This window comes from Falco punctatus, assembly GCF_963210335.1.
Source record: "Falco punctatus genome assembly, contig: scaffold_296, whole genome shotgun sequence".
Classification (NCBI taxonomy): domain Eukaryota; kingdom Metazoa; phylum Chordata; class Aves; order Falconiformes; family Falconidae; genus Falco; species Falco punctatus.
In genome coordinates this window covers 1-18,288 of record NW_027660295.1, presented here as the reverse complement: position 1 = coordinate 18,288, position 18,288 = coordinate 1, and the positions used below count along the sequence as shown (strand labels likewise).

General features: G+C 66.5%; 2 protein-coding genes across 3 annotated transcripts; one reads left to right on the top strand and one right to left on the bottom strand.

The window, feature by feature from the left end:
• The first annotated feature begins 703 nt into the window (after window positions 1-703).
• LOC308057249 (chromodomain-helicase-DNA-binding protein 3-like) lies at window positions 704-11,054 on the top strand. The gene is made up of 10 exons (XM_080411392.1): window positions 704-863; window positions 2,494-2,629; window positions 3,320-3,418; window positions 3,674-3,787; window positions 3,913-4,021; window positions 6,004-6,136; window positions 7,362-7,557; window positions 9,329-9,492; window positions 10,110-10,236; window positions 10,879-11,054. Exons 1-10 carry the CDS (start codon window positions 852-854, stop codon window positions 10,977-10,979), a joined length of 1,191 nt encoding a protein of 396 aa, XP_080267518.1. The 5' UTR covers window positions 704-851; the 3' UTR covers window positions 10,980-11,054.
• Window positions 11,055-13,849: 2,795 nt separating this feature from the next.
• Window positions 13,850-18,160, bottom strand: LOC308057250 (voltage-gated potassium channel subunit beta-2-like). 2 transcript variants are annotated; one of them, XM_080411394.1, is made up of 7 exons: window positions 18,096-18,160; window positions 16,670-16,754; window positions 16,237-16,330; window positions 15,652-15,737; window positions 15,063-15,150; window positions 14,541-14,629; window positions 13,850-14,337 (listed from the first exon to the last, which is right to left on the bottom strand). In XM_080411394.1, the coding sequence occupies exons 2-7, from the start codon at window positions 16,670-16,672 to the stop codon at window positions 14,266-14,268; spliced, it is 432 nt and encodes a 143-aa protein (XP_080267520.1). In that variant the 5' UTR covers window positions 16,673-16,754; window positions 18,096-18,160; the 3' UTR covers window positions 13,850-14,265. The 2 variants fall into 2 exon arrangements, with proteins under 2 accessions (XP_080267520.1, XP_080267519.1); XM_080411393.1 differs by lacking the exon at window positions 18,096-18,160 and adding an exon at window positions 17,528-17,586 and having other exon boundaries at window positions 16,670-16,756.
• Window positions 18,161-18,288: the final 128 nt, after the last annotated feature.

The window sequence follows — 18,288 nt, the reverse complement described above, 5'->3', positions numbered from 1 at the left end:
AGGGGGATGGGGGACCTGGGGGACGGGGGGGGATGGGGACCTGGGGGACGGGGGGGGAGGGGCACCTGGGGGATGATGGGGACCTGGGGGACGGGGGGGGATGGGGACCTGGGGACGAGGGGGATGGGGACATGGGGGACATGGGGATGGGGACCTGGGGGACAGGATGTGGACGTGGGGGGATGGGGACATGGGGGACAGGATGTGGACATGGGGATGGGGACACAGGGACATGGGGGACAGGATAGGGACTTGTGGGGACATGGGGATGGGGACATGGGGGACAGCATGGGGACATGGGGATGGGGACACAGGGATGGGAATGGGGGGACATGGGGACGGGGACATAGGGGCAGGGACATGGGATGGGGACATAGAGACAGGGACAGGACGGACATAGGGGTGGTGACAGGGGGACAGGGTGGGATGGGGACCTGGGGGACGTGGGGGACAAGATGGGGACATAGGGTTGAGGATGGGATATAGGAATGGGGCTGGGGGGCCAGGATGGGGACATGGGGTGGGGACAGGGGGGACAGCGTGGAATGGGGAGAGGGACATGGGGACACAGGAATGGGGACATGGGAACAGGGGACAGAGATGGGGATGTGAGGGACAGGGGACAAGGACAGAGCGTGAGGACACGGGGTCACGGGGGACACAAGCATGGGTGGCGCAGGGACACGGGCAGGGTGCTGGGGACACCTCATGTTCCCTGTGTCCCCATGTCCTAATGTCCCCTGTCCCCAGCCACGCCGGCACCCAGCGAGCGTGGGGACGGGCCAGGGCCACCCCCGGACAGGGATGACAGTGACACCAGGGACGAGAAGGACCCCAAAGGCCCCGAGAAGATGGAGACAGAGGTGGGTGACAGGGCTGTCCCTGTCCCCAGTCGTGTCCCCTGTGTCCCTGTCCCCAGTCGTGTCCCATGTGTCCGTGTCCCCAGTGTCCATGTCCCCATCCCTGTCCCCAGTCATGTCCCCTGTGTCCCTGTCCCCAGTCTTGTCCCCTGTGTCCCTGTCCCCAGTCGTGTCCCCTGTGTCCGTGTCCCTAGTGTCCATGTCCCCAGTCGTGTCCCCTGTGTCCCTGTCCCCATCCCTGTCCCCAGTCGTGTCCCCTGTGTCCCTGTCCCTAATCCTGTTCTCTGTGTCCGTCCCCATCCCTGTCCCCAGTCGTGTCCCCTGTGTCCCTGTCCCTAGTGTCCATGTCCCCAGTCGTGTCCCCTGTGTCCCTGTCCCTAATCCTGTTCTCTGTGTCCCTGTCCCCGTCCCCGTCCCCAGTCGTGTCCCCTGTGTCCCTGTCCCTAATCCTGTTCTCTGTGTCCGTGTCCCTGTCCCCAGTCGTGTCCCCTGTGTCCCTGTCCCCATCCCTGTCCCCAGTCGTGTCCCCTGTGTCCCTGTCCCTAGTGTCCATGTCCCCAGTCGTGTCCCCTGTGTCCCTGTCCCTAATCCTGTTCTCTGTGTCCGTCCCCATCCCTGTCCCCATCCCTGTCCCCAGTCGTGTCCCCTGTGTCCCTGTCCCCATCCCTGTCCCCAGTCGTGTCCCCTGTGTCCCTGTCCCTAATCCTGTTCTCTGTGTCCGTGTCCCTGTCCCCATCCCTGTCCCCAGTCGTGTCCCCTGTGTCCCTGTCCCCAGTCGTGTCCCCTGTGTCCCTGTCCCCAGTCGTGTCCCCTGTGTCCCTGTCCCTAGTCGTGTCCCCTGTGTCCCTGTCCCTAGTCGTGTCTCCTGTGTCCCTGTCCCCTGTGTCCGTGTCCCCAGTCCTGTCCCCTGTGTCCCTGTCCCCATCCCTGTCCCCAGTCGTGTCCCATGTGTCCCTGTCCCTAATCCTGTTCTCTGTGTCCGTCCCCATCCCTGTCCCCAGTCCTGTCCCCTGTGTCCGTGTCCCCAGTCATGTCCCCTGTGTCCCTGTCCCCATCCCTGTCCCCAGTCGTGTCCCATGTGTCCCTGTCCCTAATCCTGTTCTCTGTGTCCGTCCCCATCCCTGTCCCCAGTCGTGTCCCCATCCCTGTCCCCAGTCGTGTCCCCTGTGTCCCTGTCCCCATCCCTGTCCCCAGTCCTGTCCCCTGTGTCCGTGTCCCCAGTCATGTCCCCTGTGTCCCTGTCCCCAGTCGTGTCCCATGTGTCCCTGTCCCTAATCCTGTTCTCTGTGTCCCTGTCCCCATCCCTGTCCCCAGTCGTGTCCCATGTGTCCCTGTCCCTAATCCTGTTCTCTGTGTCTGTGTCCCCATCCCTGTCCCCAGTCGTGTCCCCATCCCTGTCCCCAGTCGTGTCCCATGTGTCCCTGTCCCTAATCCTGGTCTCTGTGTCCCATGTGCCCCAGTCGTGTCTTCCCTGTCCCCTCTCCCCTTGTCCCCTCCCCGCCCATCCCTGTCCCCTCCCCACCGTTGTCCCCATGTCCCCCCTGGGTCACTTGGGGGTACAGGGACACAAGGGGGGGTGTCATGGCGGGGGAACCCTGGTGTCCTGGGTGACGCCACCCCCCCGTCCCTGCAGCCTCCTGTCCCCGAGGTGCCACCGTCCCCGGGTGACGGCAGCGAGGCCGAAGGGCCGCGCAAGGGGGAGGAGGAGGAGGGACCCGGCCAGCGGGAGCCTGAGGCCGAAGGGCCCCCGACCCGCGAGGAGCGAGCAGGTGAGCCCCCCCGCATCCCGCTGGGGACCCCCACACCCCCCGGGTGCCCCCCAGATCCCACTGGGGGACCCCCAAGATCCCGATGGGGGACCCCAAATCCCCCAGATACCCCCCACATCCCACCGGGGAACCCCCACATTCCACCAGGTGCCCCCCATATCCCACTGGGGGACCCCCAAGATCCTGATGGGAGACCCCCAAATCCCACTGGGAGACCCCCACATCCCCCAGGTGCCCCCCGTATCCCACCAGGGAACCCCCATATCCCACTGGGGGACCCCCACATCCCACGGGTGCCCCCCACATTCCACCGGGTGCCCCCCATATCCCACTGGGGGACCCCCAAGATCCCGATGGGAGACCCCCAAATCCCACTGGGAGACCCCCACATCCCCCAGGTTCCCCCCACATCCCACGGGGGGACCCCCAAGATCCCAATGGGGGACCCCCACATCCCCCAGGTGCCCCCCACATCCTCCCGGGTGCCCCCCACATGCCACTGTGAGAACCCCAAGATCCTGATGGGAGACCCCCAAATCCCACTGGGAGACCCCCACATCCCACCAGGTGCCTCCCACATCCCACTGGGGGACCCCCAAGATCCCGATGGGAGACCCCCACATCCCCCTGGTGCCCCCCACATCCCCCAGAAGACCCCAGTGTCTGAGCGCCCCCTGTCGTCCCCCCCAGGCTCCGAGGCTGAGAAGGGTCCCGGGGGAGAGAAGGGTGACGAGAAACCCCCCGAGGAGGAGCCCAAGGAGCGGCCGGGGGACCCTGACCCCAAACGAGGTGCTGGGGGGGGGCCGGGGGCAGCAGGGGGAGGGGGAGGGGCTTAGCTGTGGGGGCGGGGCTCAGTCTGGAGCGTGCTGCTTTTATTTTCATCGTGTTCACTCTGAAGCCTACTGATGGCTAGCGCTTGCGAATGGCTTCCTGCTTACCGGGGGGGGCCGGGGGGATGGAGGGGGGGTTATAACATGGTGCTGACCCCCATGTGTGTGTCCCCCCTCCCCCGTCCGTGTCTCCCCCCCACCACCACCCCCACAGAGGAGGTTAAGGCTGAGAAGGAGCCCAAGCTGGAGGCGCGCACCAACGGCCGGCGGGATGACAAGGCTGAGAAGCCGCGCTTCATGTTCAACATCGCCGACGGCGGCTTCACGGGTGAGTGGGCGTCAGCGGGGGGGCGGCAGGGGAGGGCGCCCCGGGGTTCCCGCTGCCCTGACGCCCCCCCCTCCCCCGTGCCCCCGTCGTCCCCCCCCCCCCCCCCGTCCCCCCGGTTCGCGCAGAGCTGCACACGCTGTGGCAGAACGAGGAGCGAGCCGCCATCTCCTCGGGGAAGCTCAATGAGATCTGGCACCGGCGCCACGACTACTGGCTGCTGGCCGGCATCGTCCTGTATCCTTCCGCCACCCCGGGACCCCCCCCCGGGACCGCCCAGCACCCCTGTGTCCTCCCCAGCACACCAGTGGCCTCCCTGTGGCACGCCAGTGTCCCCACTGGTGGCACACCAGTGTCCCCCTGTGGCATGCCTGGCTCCCCCCGGCATTCCTGGGGTCCCCACAGCTCTCCTGCCCCTCCTCTGTGTCCCCCCAGCCCACCAGGGGTCCCCTGTGTGTCCCCTGTTTGTCCCCCCTGTGTCCCCTGTGTGTCCCCCAGCCCACCAGGGTCCCCCTGTGTCCCCCTTGTCCCCCCCAGCCCACCAGGGTCCCCCTGTGTCCCCCCTGTGTCCCCCTTGTGTGTCCCCCGGCCCACCAGGGTCCCCCTGTGTCTCCCCTGTGTCCCCCTTGTGTGTCCCCCGGCCCACCAGGGTCCCCCTGTGTCTCCCCTGTGTCCCCCTGTGTGTCCCCCCCGGCCCACCAGGGTCCCCCTGTGTGTCCCCCCTGTGTCCCCCCCAGCCCACCAGGGTCCCCCCTGTGTCCCCACCAGCCCACCAGAGTCCCCCTGTGTCCCCCCTATGTCCCCCCTGTGTGTCCCCCAGCCCACCAGGGTCCCCCTGTGTGTCCCCCCCCGTCTGTTGCCCATGTGTGTCCCCTGTGTGTCCCCTCCAGACCACCAGGGTCCCCCTGTGTCCCCGCCGTGTTCCCCCTGGCACACCTGGGTCCCCCCCCGCTGCCACATCAGTGTCCCCCAGGGTGTGTTGTCACCCTCCCAGGTGTTGTCACCCTCCCCAGCGCTGGTGGTAGTGGTGACACTGAGGTGGGCGCCACGCGGGGGTGGGTGACGTGGGGGGCAGTGACATTGGGTGGCATTGGGGACAGCGGTGATGGTGATGCTGGGGACAGTTGTGGGGGGGAGGGGTTGCAATGCTGGGGCCGCGGGGACACGGTGACTTGGTGGCTGTCCTTGCAGTGTGGCCACGAGTCCGTGTGCTGGTGGGGGTGAGGGCGACCTTGGTGATCCGGTGACAGTGACACTGTGACAGTGACATGGTGATAGTCCTTAGTGTGCAGCCGTGGCACCATGTGTTGAGCAGGGGTGTCCTGGGAGAGGACACAGGGAACCCTGGGGACAGGGTGACACCATGGGGGTGACACGGTGACAGGGACACGTGTGACTTGGTGATGGTCCTTGGTGACCTGTAGGGGGTGAGGAGAGGGACATCAGGGACAGGGTGACACAGTGGTGGTGACGTTGTGATGTGACGGTGACACGGTGACAGTCCTTAGCATGCGGCCAGAGCTCGGTGTGCTGGAGAGGGGGTGACATGGGGGGACAAGAGGGTGACAGGGACCAGGTGAAACGGTGACAGTGACGTGATGGTGATGCAGTCACATGGTGACGGTGACCTTGTGGCGGTGACACAGTGACAGTTCTTGGTGTGCAGCCGCGGCTTTGCGCACTGGAAGGGGGATGATGGGGATGTCAGGGACAGGTGACACTGTCTCGGTGGTGGTGATGTGGTGACAGTGCTGTGGTGACAGTCCCAAACGTGCATCTGCGCCTCCAGGCACTGGCTGAGTGGTGACCTGGGGAATGTTGGGGACGAGGTGACACGGTGGTGACACGGTGGGGGTGGTGACACAGTAGTGGTGACACGGCAGTGGTGACATGGTGACAGTGACACGGCAGTGGTGACATGGTGATGGTGACATGGCAGTGGTGACATGATGACGGTGACACGGCGGTGGTGACACGGCAGTGGTGACATGATGACGGTGACATGGTGGTGGTGACACGGTGATGGTGACATGGTGATGATGACACGGCGGTGGTGACACGGCGGTTGTGACATGGTGATGTGGCGGTGGTGACACGGCGGTGGTGACACAGTGGCAGCCCTCAGCGCGCAGCCACGGCTCCACGCGCTGGGTTTGGGGGCCGTTGGGGCCGTGGTGACGCGGTGACGTGGTGACACGGTGACAGTCCTTAGCGCGCAGCCACGGCTACGCGCGCTGGACGGACATCCAGAACGACGGCGCCTTCGGGGTCATCAACGAACCCTTCAAGGGCGAAGCCTCCAAGGGGAACTTCCTGGAGATGAAGAACAAGTTCCTCGCACGCCGCTTCAAGGTGAGCACACGAGGGCTTGCACGAGGGGTGCGCGCACGCGGGGGTTGGCACCCGCCCGGGGCTCGTGCAAGGTGCACGCGCAGCAGCTGCTTTTGCACTCGGGAGGGTCTTGCACGACGGTTGAGCTCGTGCAAGGGCTGCGCGTGTGTGAGCGTGGGGCACGCACGAGGCGCTTGCACGGGGGTCTGGGCACGACGGGGTCATGCACGGGTGCCTGGGGGGGGGGGGGAGTGGCCTTGCAAAGGGGGCGGGGCTTGCACGTGGGCTGTGCACAAGAGGGTGGGGCTCGGCACGAGGAGGGGCCTCGTGCGAGAGGTTTGTCTGGGGGGAGGGGGGGTGGCTGGGTGCCCGCACCCCTGTGTCCCCTGAGGTGGGGGTGACGTCACCGTTGGGTGCCCAGATGTGGTGGGTTCCCTGAGCGATGGGTGACGTCAGAGCTGGGTCCCCTCAGTGACGGGTGACATCAGAGCTGGGTCCCCTGAGTGATGGTTGACATCAGAGTTGTGTCCCCTGAGTGATGGGTGATGTCACAGTTGTGTCCCCTGAGTGATGGGTGACATCAGAGCTTGGTCCCCTGAGTGATGGGTGACATCAGAGTTTGGTCCCCTGAGTGATGGGTGACATGAAGAGTTTGGTCCCCTGAGTGATGGGTGACATCAGTGCTGGGTCCCCTCGTTGATGGGTGATGTCACAGCTGGGTCCCCTCAGTGATGGGTGACGCCAGAGTTGGGTCCCCTGGGTTCCAGGTGACGTCAGAGCTGGGTCTCCTGAGTTATGGGTGACGTCAGAGTTGTGTCCCCTCAGTGATGGGTGACATCAGGGCTGGGTGCCCAGATGTGGTGGGTCCCCTGAGTGATGGGTGATGTCAGAGTTGTGTCCCCTGAGTGACGGGTGACATCAGAGCTGGGTGCCTGTATGTGGTGGGTCCCCTGAGTGATGGGTGACATCAAGAGTTTGGTCCCCTGAGTGATGGGTGACATCAGTGCTGGGTCCCCTCATTGATGGGTGATGTCACAGCTGGGTCCCCTCAGTGATGGGTGACGCCAGAGTTGGGTCCCCTCGGTGTTGGGTGACGTCAGGGCTGGGTGCCCAGATGTGGTGGGTCCCCTGAGTGATGGGTGACGTCAGGGCTGGGTCCCCTGGGTGCCGGGTGCCGTCGGAGCTGGGTGCCCACCCCCTCGGGTGCCGGGTGCCCCCCGCCACCCATGTCCCTGCCGTCCCGCAGCTGCTGGAGCAGGCGCTGGTGATCGAGGAGCAGCTCCGCCGCGCCGCCTACCTGAACATGACGCAGGACCCCAGCCACCCCGCCATGGCCCTCAACACCCGCTTCGCCGAGGTCGAGTGCCTGGCCGAGAGCCACCAGCACTTGTCCAAGGAGTCGCTGGCGGGCAACAAGCCCGCGAACGCCGTCCTGCACAAGGGTAAGAGGCGGGGGGGCCGGCGTGCCCGGCGCGGACGCCCCGTGTAGCGCCTCGCACCTCTGTACCGCGCTCTCAATCATTAAAGTGGGGTTCTCCTCCCAACCGGCTCCCGGTGTATCCTTGCTCTGCGTGCGCTTTCTGGCGGCCGGAGGGGGGGGGGGGGTGCGGGGGGGGAGGCGGGGCAGCTGCTGGAAGGCCCCCCGAGGGGTTTCTGGGGTGTGAGTAAACCCGGAGTAACCTCAGAGTAAGCGCGGAGTAAGGCGGGGTGCGGCTTCAGGGCGGCCGAGGGGTTCTGGGGTGCGTGAGGAGCAGGCGGGTGCCTCTGTTGCTTTGCTCTCTGCTGAGTATCTGTAGTGTAACTCGGGAGTATGTCTCTAGTATGTCCCGTGTATTTCTGGAGTAATGGAATGCGTTGACCCAGAGTATTCTGGGGGCGTGGAAGGAGCATATTCTGAATATCCCTGGTGCATGTAATGAGTAAGCTTGGAGTAACGCTGACGTATGGACGGGGTTGGCCCTGCTTGCATGTCACGGCTTTGCCCGGAGTATCCCTGGAGCGTGGGCGGTGTTTCCCCGAGTACTCCCCAGTGTAAGCCCGGAGTACCTCTGGTGCATTTAACAAGTAAGCCCGGAGTACTCCAGAGGAAAGTGCTGAGTAAGCCCAGAGTATCTCTGGTGTCTTTAAAAGTCTTTGTCGGCAGTATCACTGGAGTAAGCAATGAGTATCTGTGGTGTAGGCGGATGGGTCCATGCAGAGGATCTCGGGGGCTGTGTCAGGAGTATCCCCAGAGTATCGGTGCTGTGGCTGCGGCCCCTTAGCCCTGAGCAGGAGCAAGTGGTGAGGATGCCCAGAGTATCTCTGGCGTGGCTGTAGCGTGGGTCTGGAGTATCTCTGGTGTATCCCAGGAGTATACCTGGAGTATCTTTAGTGTGTCTAAGGAGTATATCCAGTGTATCTCCAGAGTGCTTAAAGCGCGTACCCAGAGTGTCTTAAGGAGGCGTACCCAGAGTATCTCTGGTGTAGCTACGGAATATGACCAGAGGGACTAAGGAGTATACCCGGAGTACCTCAGGTGTGGCTAAACATGATACCTGGAGTAGCTCTGGTGTGTCTAGAGAAGATGCCGAGGTGTTTGAGGAGTATGCCTGGAGTATCTCCAGTGTAGTGTGCCGAAGCGATATGCTCGGAGTAGCTCTGGTGTCTCTAGAAGAGTGTACCCGGAGTATCTCCAGTGCGTCTAGGCAGCAGGCCTGGAGTAGGCCAGGTGTACGCCCAGAGTATCTCTGGTGTGTCTAAGGAGCATGCCCCGAGTGCACAGAGTAAACCTGAAGTATCTCCAGTGGCTCTAGAGCGTATACTGCGAGCAAGGAGTATAACCCGAGTATCTCCAGGGCGCGTAAGGAGTGTGCCTAGAACGTGTAAGGAGCACACCCGGAGTACCTCCGGTGTACTCAGGGCTCATACTCAGAGTACCTGCCCCGGAGCATGCCCCCACTCCCTGCCAGTGCCCCCCCCCCCCCCCCCCCAGTAGGTGTAACCCTTGAGTAGCTCTCAGGCTTCCCCCCTCCCTCTCCCCAACCCCACTCCCTGTTCCCACGTGAGTATCTCCCACCCACCCCGCTTCCAATAGCCTTTGAGTAACCTGTGAGTAAGTTGTGAGTAACCTGTGAGTAAGTTGTGAGTAGGCGCGGGGCGGCCCCACGGCGCTGACGGGCCCCCCTCCGCCCTTCTCTCTCTCTCTCCCCCTCCCCCCCCGCCCCCGGTGCCCAGTGCTGAACCAGCTGGAGGAGCTGCTGAGTGACATGAAGGCGGACGTCACCCGCCTGCCCGCCACCCTCTCGCGCATCCCCCCCATCGCCGCCCGCCTCCAGATGTCGGAGCGCAGCATCCTCAGCCGCCTTGCCAGCAAGGGCACCGAGAGCCACCCCCCGCCCGTAAGTGACACCCCCCCGCCCGCGTGGGGACACCCCTCCCCCCCACCTCGGGGATGCCCCCCCACCTTGGGGACATTGCCCTGCCTTGGGGACACCCCCCTCTGGCCTTGGGGACACCCCCCACCTTGGGAACATTCTCCGGCCTTGGGGACACCCTGCACCTTGGGGACAACCCCCTGCCCTTAGGGACACCCCCCTCTGGCCTTGGGGACATCCCACCCTTGGGGACACCCCACACCCCCCTCTGGCCTTGGGGACACCCCCAACCTTGGGAACAGCCCCCCCTTGGCCCCTTGGGGACACCCCCTACCCCCCACCTTGGGGACACACATTCCCCCAGCATGGGCACCCCCCACCTTGGGGGCACCCCCTTCTGGCCTGGGAGACATCCCACCCTTGGGGACACCCCGCACCCCCCGTCTTGGGGACACCCCCGCCTTGGGGACACCCCTCACCCCCCACTTTGGGGACACACACGCCCACCCCTTGGGGACACCCCCCGCCACTTGGGGACACCCCCCTGTGCCTTGGGGACACGTGGGACTGTCCCTCCATGGGAACGGTGGCAGCAGGGGTGACACGGTGGGGGGGTGACACCACTGTCCCCATCTCCCCAGACCTTCCCGCCGGGGCCCTATGCCACCCCCCAGAGCTATGGGGGCACCTTCGGGACCCCCCCGGCCGGAGCCCTCCCCCCTGGGGGGGCCAACTACAGCCAGATGCCCCCCGGGTCCTTCATCACCGGTGAGTGCGGGGGCGGCACCCAGACATGGGGGGAGGGGCACCCAGACATATAAGGGGGGTGGGGCACCCAGACATGGGGGGAGGGGCACCCAGACATATAAGGGGGGTGGGGCACCCAGACATATAAGGGGGGTGGGGCACCCAGACATGGGGGGTGGGGCACCCAGACATATAAGGGGGGTGGGGCACCCAGACATATAAGGGGGGTGGGGCACCCAGACATATAAGGGGGGAGGGGCACCCAGACATGGGGGGGAGGGGCACCCAGACATGGGGGGGAGGGGCACCCAGACATATAAGGGGGGGGCACCCAGACATGGGGGGAGGGGCACGCAGACATATAAGGGGGGGTGGGGCTCACCTGGGCCTGGGTCTGGGGGGTGGGGCGCACCCAGAAATGGCGGGGGGGGGGGGGGGCACCCATGGTCTGGGGGTGGGGGTGGGGTGAGGGGGGGCACCCAGGCACTCGGGTGGGGGAGGGGCACCCAGACACCTGTGTCGGGGGGTGGGAGCGGCGCCTGTGGCTGGGGTCAGCGGGGGGAGGGGAGGGAAAGGCACTGGGGTCAGTGGGTGGGGGATGGGTTCTTGCCCCCCCCCCGCCCCCTCTCCCCCCCCCCCCCCAGCCACCTGCCCCTCCCCCAGCCGCCAACGGCCCCCCGGTGCTGGTGAAGCGGGAGCGCGAGGCCGAGGGGCCCGAGCGGAAGGAGCCGCGCGGGGGCGAGGTCATCTGCATCGACGACTGAGGGGGGGGTCGGGGGGGCCCCTCCCCCACCCCCCCCACCCCCCCCGGGGCCACCCCGCTCCCCCCCCCCCCCCCCCCCCCCGAAAAAAAAACCCAAACCCGGCGGGGGAAGGGGGGGGGGAATGGGGGGCAGAGCGGCAGAAACGCCTCGTGTCCCCCTCAGTCCGGGGTGGGGGAGGGGCAGCACCCGGGGGTGGGGGTGGGGGGGTGGGGGAGGGGTGACGAGGACCACTGCAACTATAAATATGAATATATATATATATCCCCGGTGGCGGGGGGGATCCCGGCGTCCAGGTGGCCCCGGTGTCCCCCCCGGGGTCCCGTCCCACCCCCACCCCCCCCTCCCGGTGTCCCCAGGGCCGCCCCTCCCCCACCCCGGGGTCGGGCACTTGTTTAACCGCAGCAGAATAAACCCGGTTCCTTGGCTACGGCACCCGGCTCCGCTGGTCCCTGCGGCCACCGCAATCGATCACCGCGATCACCGCGTGGTCACCCGGGGGTGGGGGGCACCGCGGGGGTGGGGGGACGCTGCGGGCACCGCCAGATCACCTGAATCACCATTGGCCCACCACGAGATCGCCAGATCACCAGCCAACCACCATCGGATCACCATGAAGTCGTCAAGGCCACCGCCAGATCACCATCGAACATCAGATCACCACCAACATCAGATCACCATCAAACCAACATCAGATCACCATCAAACCAACATCAGATCACCATCAAACCAACATCAGATCACTCTTGAATCACCATCAGCTCACCACAAACCCACCAGATTACTGTCAAACCATCAAACCACCATCAGATCACTCTCAAATCACCATCAGCTCACTGTCAAGTCACCGCCAGCTCACCGGATTGCCATCAGATCATGATCAAACCACCCTCAGATCGCCGTGAAATCATCAAACCACCCTCAGATCACTCTCGGATCACCATCAACTCACCAGATCACTGTCAAACCATCAAACCACCGTCAGATCACTCTCGGATCACCATCAACTCACCAGATCATTGTCAAACCATCAAACCACCGTCAGATCACTCTCGGATCACCATGGACTCACCAGATCACTGTCAAACCATCAAACCACCGTCAGATCACTCTCGAATCACCATCAGCTCACCACAAACTCACCAGACCACCACGAAACCATCAAGCCACCATCAGATCACTCTTGAATCACCCCCAACTCACCACAAACTCACCAGATCACTGTCAAACCATCAAACCACTCTCAGATCACTCTCAGATCACCATCAGCTCACTGTCAAGTCACCGCCAGCTCACCGGATTGCCATCAGATCACGATCAAACCACCCCTCAGATCGCCGTGAAATCATCAAACCACCGTCGGATCACTCCCGGATCACCGTCAGCTCACCAGATCATTGTCAAACCATCAAACCACTGTCAGATCACTCTCGGATCACCATCGACTCACCAGATCATTGTCAAACCATCAAACCACCGTCAGATCACTCTCGAATCACCATCAGCTCACCACAAACTCACCAGACCACCACGAAACCATCAAGCCACCATCAGATCACTCTTGAATCACCCCCAACTCACCAGATCACTGTCAAACCATCAAACCACCATCAGATCACTCTCAAATCACCATCAGCTCACTGTCAAGTCACTGCCAGCTCACCGGATCGCCATCAGATCACGATCAAACCACCCTCAGATCACCATGAAATCATCAAACCACCGTCAGATCACTCTCGGATCACCATCAACTCACCAGATCATTGTCAAACCATCAAACCACCGTCAGATCACTCTCGGATCACCATCAACTCACCAGATCATTGTCAAACCATCAAACCACCGTCAGATCACTCTCGGATCACCATCAACTCACCAGATCATTGTCAAACCATCAAACCACCGTCAGATCACTCTCGGATCACCATCAACTCACCAGATCATTGTCAAACCATCAAACCACTGTCAGATCACTCTCGGATCACCATCGACTCACCAGATCACTGTCAAACCATCAAACCACCGTCAGATCACTCTCAAATCACCATCAGCTCACTGTCAAGTCACCGCCTGCTCACCGGATCACCATCAGATCACCATCAAACCACCCTCAGATCGCCGTGAAATCATCAAACCACCGTCGGATCACTCCCGGATCACCGTCAGCTCACCGGGAGCTCACCAGATCACCGTCCAACACCCGTCGGGTCACTTTCAGAACACCACAGACTCACCAGATCACCACCCCCACCCCCCTTAATTGACCCTTCAGCTGGGCCACGGGGTCCCCCCTGGTTCCAGGGGCTGAAGGACTCGCGGGTGACATGGAACCGCCAGGGTGTCACCGAGCCCCTCCCCCACCCCAGGCAGCCGGATCCTTCCAGAACCTTCCACCAGACCCACTGCGAGTGGGGGAAACGGGCTCGTTAACGGGGATTTAATGAGCCACCTGTGCCCCGCCCCCCCCCCCCCCCCCCCCCGAGCTGCTGCTGGGGAATGACCTTGGTCTGACCTTGACCTTGCCTGACCTTGGCGTGACCCTGCAAAACCAGTGGAAAAGGGAAAGTGCCCTGCGCTGCCCCTCCCCCACCCCCCCCTCAAACTGCCCCCCAAATGTGGCGCTGCACCCCCCAATCCCAGCCCCTCCCCCAGCGCAGCCCCTCCCCCAATCCCAGCCCCCCCAGCGCAGCCCCCCCCAATCCAACCCCCACCCTCCAGCCCGACCAATGGCCCCTCCCCCACCCCCCCATCTCAGCCCCTCAATCCCACCCCCTCAATGAAGCCCCACCCCTGCCCAGCCCCCTCCCAGCGCAGCCCCCCCCCCCCCCAATACAGCCCCTCCCAAAACACAACACCGCAGCCACTCCCCCACGTGGGGAAAAGCCACTTTATTGCCCCACCCTGGGGGCGGGGGGGAGGGGGGAAGGGGCGGGGCAAGGCAGGGCCCCGCCCCCACTGGAAGCACTGCGATTGGGGGGGTGGTCAGAGAGGAGGGCAGGGCTTGTGCTTAGAAAGCCCCTCCCCCTGCGGGGGGGGGGCGGGGTTATTGCTATCGATTAACATGGCTCCTCCCCCTCACCGGGGCGCAAGGCATTGTGGGAATGGTGGGGGTGGGGAGGGCTACACTCTCTGGCTCCGCCCCTCCTCCTTCAAGCAACCAATGGGGAGGGAAGGGGCGAGGTCAGGCCCTGTCCCTCTTGCCCCGCCCCCCCGCCAATGGGGCGGGGCCTGGAGCCGGGAGGGGTGGGGCTCATGCAGGAGGCAGCCAATGGGAGGAGAGGGGCAGGGTCTAGGGTGGCACCGCCCCTCCCAGGATGGGGTAGAGCTCCTGCAGCGCGGCTGGGCTGAGCTGGGGCAGCACCTGGGGTGGGGGAGGGGCATGGGGCACCCATAGGGCACCCACACCCCGTGGGACGCCCCCCCCCCAGGGGACCCCTCCCCTAATTCCATAGGACACCCCCACACCCCTTGGAGCATCCCCCACCCCCAGGGTCACACCCCCCCCAGGGACCTTCCCCCTCCCCCCAGGGGACACGCCCCCCACCCCCCCCTCCCCCCCCTCACCTGCAGGGCCTGGAGCTGCTCCCGCAGCAGCCGGGGGGTCTCGGCGCCCACCAGGACGGAGCTGACACCCTCGGCCCGCAGGGACCAGGCTGGGGACACCCCCCCCGTAGCACTGTCACCTGGTGTCACCCCTGCCACCCCGTGTCACCCACTGCCACCCCCTGCCACCCCATCACCCTGTGTCACCCACTGCCACTCCCTGCCACCCCATCACCTGGTGTCACCCCTGCCACCTCCTGTCACCCTGTGCCACCCCCTGTCACCCTGTGTCACCCCAGTCACCCCCTGCCACCCCCTGTCACCCCCTGTCACCCCTGCCACCCTATGTCACCCCTGTCACCCACTGCCACCCCCTGCCACCCCCATCACCCTGTGTCACCCCTGCCACCCCCTGTCAGCCGGTGTCACCACCTAACACCCCATCACCCCTGCCACCCCCATGTCCCATTGTCCCCTGCACCCTCCCGGTGTCCCCTGTCCCCCCGTGACCCCCGTGACCCCCCGTGACCCCGTGACCCTCACCGATGGCCAGCTGTGGCACGGAGCAGCCCAGGCGCTGGGCCAGTGGCTGCAGCTCCCCCACCCGCAGCGGCTGCCGGCGCCCCCCGGCCTGGGGACAGGGGACAGGGGACACTGGGGACACTGGGGGGACATGGGGGGGGACATGGGGACAGGGGACACTGGGGACACTGGGGGCACATGGGGGGGACATGGGACGGGACACTGGGGACACTGGGAGGATGGGGGGGACATGGGGACAGGGGACACTATGGGGATGGGGACATTGGGGACAAGGGACACTGGGGACACTGGGGGGCACATGGGGGGGACATGGGACAGGGGACACTGGGGGGATGGTGGGGGACATGGGGACAGGGGACACTGGGGACATGGGGACATTGGAGACGGGACACTATGGGATGGGGACATTGGGGACAAGGGACACTGGGGACACATGGGGGGACATGGGACAGGGGACACTGGGGACATAGGGGGATGGGGGGACGTGGGGGGAGCAGTGGAGGCCCTGGGGTGCCCCATGGGGCAGTTGAGGGGGGGCCATGGGGGGCAGGGAGGGGGGGGCGGCAGGTGGGGGAGGGGTCGCACTCACCTTGGCCGTGGGGCCGCCGTGGGGGAGGGGCTCCTCATCCAGGGGGGGGGTGGGGGCCACGGGGGACCAGGTGATGGCGCCCAGGCCTGGGCAATGCTGGGGGGGTCACCCCCAGCCCCCCTCCCGCCCCCCCTGCCACGGCCCCCCCAATGCCCCCCCACAGACACCCCCTCCCTCGTCGTCCCCCCCCCAGGTGCCCCTCCCCCCATAGCCCCCCCATGGCTGCTCCCCTCATGCCCAACCCCCACGGTGCCCCCCCCCCCCCCCGCCCCAGGTTACCCCATAGACCTCCATGACCCCCCCCACGCGTGCCCCCCCCTCTATGGGTGCCCCCCCCATGGGTGCTCTCCCATTGCCCCCCCGCCCCCCCCATGGGTGCCCCCCCCAAAGCCCCCCAGGGGTGCTCCACGCATTGTCGTCCCCCCCATGACCCCCCCATGGGTGCCCCCCCCCCTCCCCCCATAGCCCCCCCATGGGTGCCCGCCCCCCCAGCCCCCCATGGATGGTCCCCCCATTGCCCCCCCCCATAGCCCCCCCCTATGGGTGCCCCCCCCACCGGGTGCCCCCCCCTCCCCCCCTCCGCACCCAGCTGCTGGAAGAGGCGGGGCTCCGGCGGAAGCTCCGCCCACTGGCACACGGGGGCCACCAGGTTGAACTGACGGGCCACCGCGTAGGCGTCCTGGGGGGGGATGGGGTCAGGCCTGTCACCCCCCCCCATCACCCCCGCACCCTGGTCACCCACCCACCCCCACCCCCACCCCCCCGCCCCTGGCACCCCTCCTCGGGGGCACCCGTGTCACCCCCCATGTCACCCCCCCCATATCCCCCCCCCCCGTGTCCCCAGGTCACCTCCCCCCATATCTCCATGTGCCTCCCATGCCCCTCCCCCCCCCAAGTGCCCCCACTCCCCCTTGTCCCCCCTCCACGTCTCCCCCCCCCCATTTTCCCCCCCCCCCAAGTCTCCCCACCCCCCATGTCATCCCCCCCCCCAGCCCCCATGACCCCCCTGTGCCCCCACCATGACGTCACCGGGCGCCCCCCCCCGCCGTGCCCCAGTACAGCGCCAGCCCCTGCTCGATGACGTCACTCATGGTGCGAACCAGCTCTGTGGGGGAGGGGGAAACGGGCCCAGGCCGTTCACTCTGGGCCCTACTGATGGCGCCGGGGCATGCGCAGGGCCTGGGGGGCTGGGGGGGGCCCATGGGTGCTATGGGGGGCTGGGGGGGGGGGGGTCAGGGGGCTGGGGGGCCCATGGGTGCTATGGGGGGCTGGGGGGGGGGTCAGGGGGGCTGGGGGGCCCATGAGTGCTATGGGGGGCTGCGGGGGGGTCAGGGGGGCTGGGGGGGGAGTCAGGAGGGCTGGGGGGGCCCATGGGTGCTATGGGGGGCTGGGGGGGGGTCAGGGGGGCTGGGGGGCCCATGGATGTTATGGGGGGCTGGGGGGGGGGTCAGGGGGGCTGGGGGGCCCATGGGTGTTATGGGGGGCTGGGGGGGGGTCAGGGGGGCTGGGGGGCCCATGAGTGCTATGGGGGGCTGCGGGGGGGTCAGGGGGCTGGGGGGGGAGTCAGGAGGGCTGGGGGGGCCCATGGGTGCTATGGGGGGCTGGGGGGGGGGGGGAGTCAGGGGGGCTGGAGGGGGCTGGGGGGTGTCAGGGGGGCTGGGGGGCCCATGGGTGCTATGGGGGGCTGGGGGAGGGGTCAGGGGGGCTGGGGGGGGGGTCAGGAGGGCTGGGGGGGCCCATGGGTGCTATGGGGGGCTGGGGGGGGAGTCAGGGGGGGCTGGGAGGGGCTGGGGGTGGGGTCAGGGGGGCTGGGGGGGGCCATGGTTGCTATGGGGGTCCCAGGGGTCAGTGCCCTCCCCCGCCCCCCCCCCCATACCTTCCAGCCGCAGGAGGCGCAGGGTCGGGTCGAGCCCTGTGGGGCAAAGAGAGACACCTGAGGGGGGGCTGGGAGGGGGGGAGGGGCCTCGGGGGGGAGGGGCCTGGGGGCCTGGGGAGGGGGGCCCTGAGGGGGCCTGGAGGGGAGAGGCTGGGGGCAGAGGGGGGCGGGGGGGGAGGGGTCTCACCTTCGGTGGAGGCGGGGCCGGGGGGGAGGGGGAGGGGTCTCACCTTCGGTGGAGGTGGGGCCGGGGGGAGGGGTCTCCCCTTCGGTGGAGGCGGGGCCGGGGGAGGGGGAGGGGTCTCACCTTCGGTGGAGGTGGGGCCGGGGGGGGAGGGGGAGGGGTCTCACCTTTGGTGGGGGTGGGGCCGGGGGGGAGGGGGAGGGGTCTCACCTTCGGTGGAGGCAGGGCTGGGGGGGGAGGGGGAGGGGGTCTCACCTTTGGTGGGGGCGGGGCCCGGGGGGGAGGGGTCTCACCTTCGGTGGAGGCAGGGCTGGGGGGGGAGGGGGAGGGGTCTCACCTTTGGTGGGGGGCGGGGGCCGGGGGAGGAGGGGGGAGGGGTCTCACCTTCGGTGGGGGGCGGGGGCCGGGGCGGGGCCCAGCGAAGACAACATCGATGTACTCGAGCTGGAGCCGCTGGAGGGACCCGCGCAGGCCTGGGGGGGGGGAGGGGGGAGGGGCACCGGTGGGTGGGGGAGGGGCACGGCACCCACCGACCCACAGCATCCCCCTCCCCCCCCTCCCCCCTCCAAACTCACCC